The following is a 4810-nucleotide window of genomic DNA, read 5'->3' as shown; positions in this document are numbered from 1 at the left end:
ATATATATATATATATATATATATATATATATATATATATATTTCACTTAATATATTCATCTGATATTGTCTACAAACAATGGAAAAGAGAAAAGAAATTAATGTTTGTACAGTATTGTCTGGTCTTTCTAGGACTATTCTGCGATCAATCAGGTAAAGAAGAAATGAAATATTTATTCTATAACTCCAAAGCTCCTCATAAAATCGTGGCTTTATTGCTCTTCCTTGTCTTCAAAGCTCAGAGAAAGAGCCTTCTCAAGAGAATTAAAAGCTTTCTGGTAGCTCAGGAACCCCATGAACCAGAAGTCGAAACCATCGACGGTGACTACTTCCAGGTACTTCTGTGATGGTTTCTTTGTGTTCTGACTCTGGTTCACTCTCTCTATCTTGCACAAGGGAATTGACACTTTGTAGTGAACCCGGATCATGTCTCCTTGAGAAGAAGCCACCTTTATGGACCTCTCGCTGCAAAACGCCATTTTCTTGGACGAGATGAACNGTGAGTAAAGCTCTTTGAATCTTCTGCTGCTATGAATATAACTCAAGACTGCTCTTTTTCTTGTTATTTACTTGGGGAAAGATTGAGCTTTAAGAATCTTAGAGTCTTGTAAAGACTTTTGAATATACTCAATTAGCCTAAAGTAAGCAATGGTTCTTGTGTACTCTGTTCTTCATTGAACGTGTCAGGGCACATTACTCTCTGTATTTCAAGCACAAGGAAATTGGTTTTTTTTTTTTTTTTTGCAACGCCCTATAGACTTTCCATTTGAGTTGAATGAGCATTGCATATATATATATATATATATATATATATATATATATATATATATTTCACTTAATATATTCATCTGATATTGTCTACAAACAATGGAAAAGAGAAAAGAAATTAATGTTTGTACAGTATTGTCTGGTCTTTCTAGGACTATTCTGCGATCAATCAGGTAAAGAAGAAATGAAATATTTATTCTATAACTCCAAAGCTCCTCATAAAATCGTGGCTTTATTGCTCTTCCTTGTCTTCAAAGCTCAGAGAAAGAGCCTTCTCAAGAGAATTAAAAGCTTTCTGGTAGCTCAGGAACCCCATGAACCAGAAGTCGAAACCATCGACGGTGACTACTTCCAGGTACTTCTGTGATGGTTTCTTTGTGTTCTGACTCTGGTTCACTCTCTCTATCTTGCACAACGGAATTGACACTTTGTAGTGAACCCGGATCATGTCTCCTTGAGAAGAAGCCACCTTTATGGACCTCTCGCTGCAAAACGCCATTTTCTTGGACGAGATGAACAGAAGGCCGGCAATGGGACCTGCGGTTGTCGACAAGTAACACTGGTACATTTTGAACAGTTTCTCTCCTTCACTGACTCTAAAGAGCCGTTTGAAAATCTTCTCTAAACCTCCAACCTGAAGAATCCTAGCTCCCAAAGATAGCTTTCTCTTTACTGTTTCGGTTAGCTTTGGTCTTAGCTTGCTCTGGTCTCTAGCTCCATTGGTGAAACCTTCAGTTTTCTTCCTTTTGAGAACCGTTTTGCCGTTGCCTGTCAAACGAAAAAGTCAATCCTGCTGTTAGCTTTCAAGTTTTCCAGTGAATAAAAGAAGAAGATAATAACAATATGGATTCAACATAGGAAGAGGGTAGTTAAAAACTTATAATAGGTACTAACTTTGTTCAGATTTCTTGGAAGAAGCCGAAACCCGGAACTTGTTTATTGAAGCCGGATCAGTTAAGTAACCCACCGGAGTAGTCTTTGCCGCTGGAAATGGAATGACTTGTTGTTCAACTCTGTTCATGTTCATCTTTAGAGGATTGACTAATCGTACTTGATCTTGATGATGTTTGTGTGATTTGTAAAATTTGAAGATGATTGATGAAATGGCTTGGTGCAGGGTAAGGTATTTAAAGGGCAAATGAAAAGCGAAGATAGTGAATCTTTTGTGACTTGACCGTAGGATGAGTCATGAATGGGTCATCAACAATTCAGCAAAAGAGATAAAGTAGCTTTAGGTATATCTGAATTTGAATCTTTTTTAGGGGATTAGGATTAAAGCATTGTGTTTGGCTGCTTTGAGCCAGATCGTAAAAAAAAGAAAGTTGAAACATGATCACACGCCCCTCACGTTAGACTCCGACATGCTTTTTAACATACAAAGTTGGCAAGACGGCACCACATGTAAATGTAATTACGTAGTAAACTACTTATGAAGAAGGGGCCTCGTGGATTTGGTGCTTTCTGAGTTGGCATCGTGACTTTTTGATGTCATAATGTCCGTTTTCTAAGCTAAGATAAAAAGGTTTTAACACAAGACTGTATTTTTCAATCTTCTAATAGAGAAATTAATAAAGTGAACAAATAATAAAGTAAAACACAAAAGGAACTAAATTTAAAATGGATATGCCTGCCGCTGAATCAATCCGTCACCCATGTCTCCGCCCATGTGATCTACTTCATACTTTACGTTCGTTTTTTTTTTTTTTTGGTATATTACTGTACTCTAGAATGAAGAGTTTCTAGTACGTAATGAGACGCAAAACACAGACCATGAATGTAAAATGCTTAATTTTGTGTACTCTTTAACCATTTTATCAATGAAACGTTATTGAGCGTAATTAAAGGTTTAATGAAGTTTTGGTAGTGGTTGAATTGATTAAATTTTGTGTATTTTATTAACTGGTTACGTAGATAATTTAAACAGTCGGATTGGATAATTAAGGCTTTTGCTAAACGAATATAAATTGGTCAACGTTTTTACTTTTTAGTATGGAAAGTACAAGTGAATGCGGATAAAGCAGGTGAGTGGGGAATTTTGAGTTATGGCAACGGACTAACTGTTNAAAAAAAAAAAAAAAAAAGCAACGGACTAACTTTATATACTAATAAATACTCCATCCGTTTTAAAATATAAGATGTTTTAGAGAAGTTTTTTATTTCATAATATAATATAGGATATTTTCAATTTTCTATGCAACTTTTTGATTAAATTAGTAATTTATACAACTTTTAGATTAATTTAGTAATTTATATTATGCAGTATTGTTTCTGATTGGTTGAACTTGTTAAAAGTAAAGATTTTTTAATCAGCATGCTTTAGTTAAAATATCCTATATTTTGAAATGGACGGAGTAGAAGTTAAAACAATTAAAAAAGGAGTCAGTCAATATTTTGTGACGGTCACATTTTATGCGCAATAAAATAGCTAATCCTCTAATCCTAAAAAAATTATGACGTGTGACTAGAGTGGCAGTTATAAAGATATATATAGTTTGAAGTAGTTGGCTCAACAAAAGAATTGTAACACAGAAAAGAAAAGTGAGAAGTTGCTTAGAACAAGTGTGTCCTACTCCTATCTCATACGCACACTAGGCTACTTTATGTTTGTCACATCTAATTTCCCAGGAGCAGATACAGGATATATAAGATAAGAAGACAAAAACAACAAATGTGGACTACGCGGATTTGGGTCAACAAAACCCCGATCCAAAACCCAACTCCTACTACGCAGAACAGAGTAGCATAATTTATTGGGTTCAAATTATAGCAAAAATGGTTTTAAGAGTGAGACTTTTAACCATTTGACTAAAAAAATTTCACTTTCGATATGCAATATATTGTCTAAGGTTTGTATGTACCATCTTGACATACATTTGTGTGTCTCTATTTCCTCGTCTCTAAATCTATGGTATTATAAGATTTGAGATTTGACAAACATGTTTTACTTTAAAGATTGATAAACGATTTTATTGATATCGTCAGAGAATAAACAGAAAATAACAGTTGTTTATAATATGTATATAGTCTTTTCTTTTCTTTTGGAAAGTATATATTAATTAAGGTGTATTAATTATCACCTTAATAAATCCATTTTTGTCTAGTTAAATAAATATCAAATGAGAGTAACTTGTATTTATTTTTGGTAAAAATATATTTTATTTTTATTTTTTTGACTTTCTCTTTATTTTTCTATATCATGTTTTTTTTTGTTTTTGATGAAACTTCACATTTTAAATGCTATAAATTCCCTCCGTCTTTCTCATTTTATACTTTGTGATTGTGAGCAATCCATAATAGAGTCCGCCCACAACAACCACACAAAAGCAAACGGAGAACCGCTACCCAAACTCATGGAGAAAACGAGTGAGAGAGGCAAATCTAATTTCGAAAGTTTTCTTAAGCATATCTCTCCTAGAGTCTTCGTCAAATCCCGTATCCAGGTAATCTTTTTTTTCGTTTACTGAATCATTCACAGATGTGTTTGAAATAGTCCTTTAGTATGCATAGACTTAATTTTCTTGCACAATATCTTAAAATCATAAAAAAAAAAACAACCCTCCATGAATCTGTATACATACTCTCATGTTAGAAACTCAGTTAAGCATCTAATCGCATTCTATAAAACCTTTCAGAAAGTATCATTAAAACATTCAAGTTTTCAGAAAGTATCATTGAATCATAGTAGAAGAAGACAATGTAATTAAAGCCTTCTAACAAAAAAGAAGCTTTAAACAGAAGTCTATTATGAAAATGTAATTAAGCAACAATATTAATTAATAGTAAATGCGTTGAATGATAATAAAACAAAATTTATTTCTACTGTCTTATCTTAACTGTATCACTGTCTGACTCGTGTCATCAGATTCTTTGGATTTAGTTAAGATAAACAGTGTATTATAAACCACTAATCTACATAAAGATAAGTAATCAAAAACATAAAGTAAAACCAAGCTAAACCAAATCAAAATAATATCTCTTGAATAGGGTAAAACGAAGAAACTAAAACATTTGGGTTGATTTGTGATATAAAAAAAAGTACGAG

General features: G+C 33.0%; 2 protein-coding genes across 3 annotated transcripts in view; one reads left to right on the top strand and one right to left on the bottom strand.

Moving 5' to 3' along the window:
- LOC104708255 (GEM-like protein 4) lies at nucleotides 43-1999 on the bottom strand. 2 transcript variants are annotated; one of them, XM_019229110.1, is made up of 3 exons: nucleotides 1663-1999; nucleotides 1268-1536; nucleotides 43-479 (listed from the first exon to the last, which is right to left on the bottom strand). In XM_019229110.1, exons 1-3 carry the CDS (start codon nucleotides 1793-1795, stop codon nucleotides 213-215), a joined length of 669 nt encoding a protein of 222 aa, XP_019084655.1. In that variant the 5' UTR covers nucleotides 1796-1999; the 3' UTR covers nucleotides 43-212. The 2 variants fall into 2 exon arrangements, with proteins under 2 accessions (XP_019084655.1, XP_010423103.1); XM_010424801.2 differs by lacking the exon at nucleotides 43-479 and having other exon boundaries at nucleotides 816-1536.
- The window catches only part of LOC104708253, a 2878-nt gene continuing 2186 nt past the window's right edge, over nucleotides 4119-4810 (top strand). Inside the window, exon 1 of the mRNA XM_010424799.2 lies at nucleotides 4119-4208. Coding sequence (XP_010423101.1) covers nucleotides 4119-4208 — 90 coding nt within the window. The remainder of the gene's footprint in view (nucleotides 4209-4810) is intronic.

The sequence above is a fragment of the Camelina sativa genome, chromosome 8 (genome assembly GCF_000633955.1).
Source record: "Camelina sativa cultivar DH55 chromosome 8, Cs, whole genome shotgun sequence".
Taxonomy (NCBI): domain Eukaryota; kingdom Viridiplantae; phylum Streptophyta; class Magnoliopsida; order Brassicales; family Brassicaceae; genus Camelina; species Camelina sativa.
This window is presented reverse-complemented; position numbering and strand designations above follow the sequence as displayed.

Excerpts from the sequence above, each read along its gene's own strand:
- LOC104708255 (XM_019229110.1), bottom strand. The coding sequence starts at position 1,795 with ATGAACATGAACAGAGTTGAACAACAAGTCATTCCATTTCCAGCGGCA. Across the intron at positions 1,537-1,662 it reads TTCCAAGAAATCTGAACAAA|GCAACGGCAAAACGGTTCTC; the intron begins GTTAGTACCTAT and ends TTCGTTTGACAG. Across the intron at positions 480-1,267 it reads TGTTCATCTCGTCCAAGAAA|ATGGCGTTTTGCAGCGAGAG; the intron begins ATGGCGTTTTGC and ends TCGTCCAAGAAA.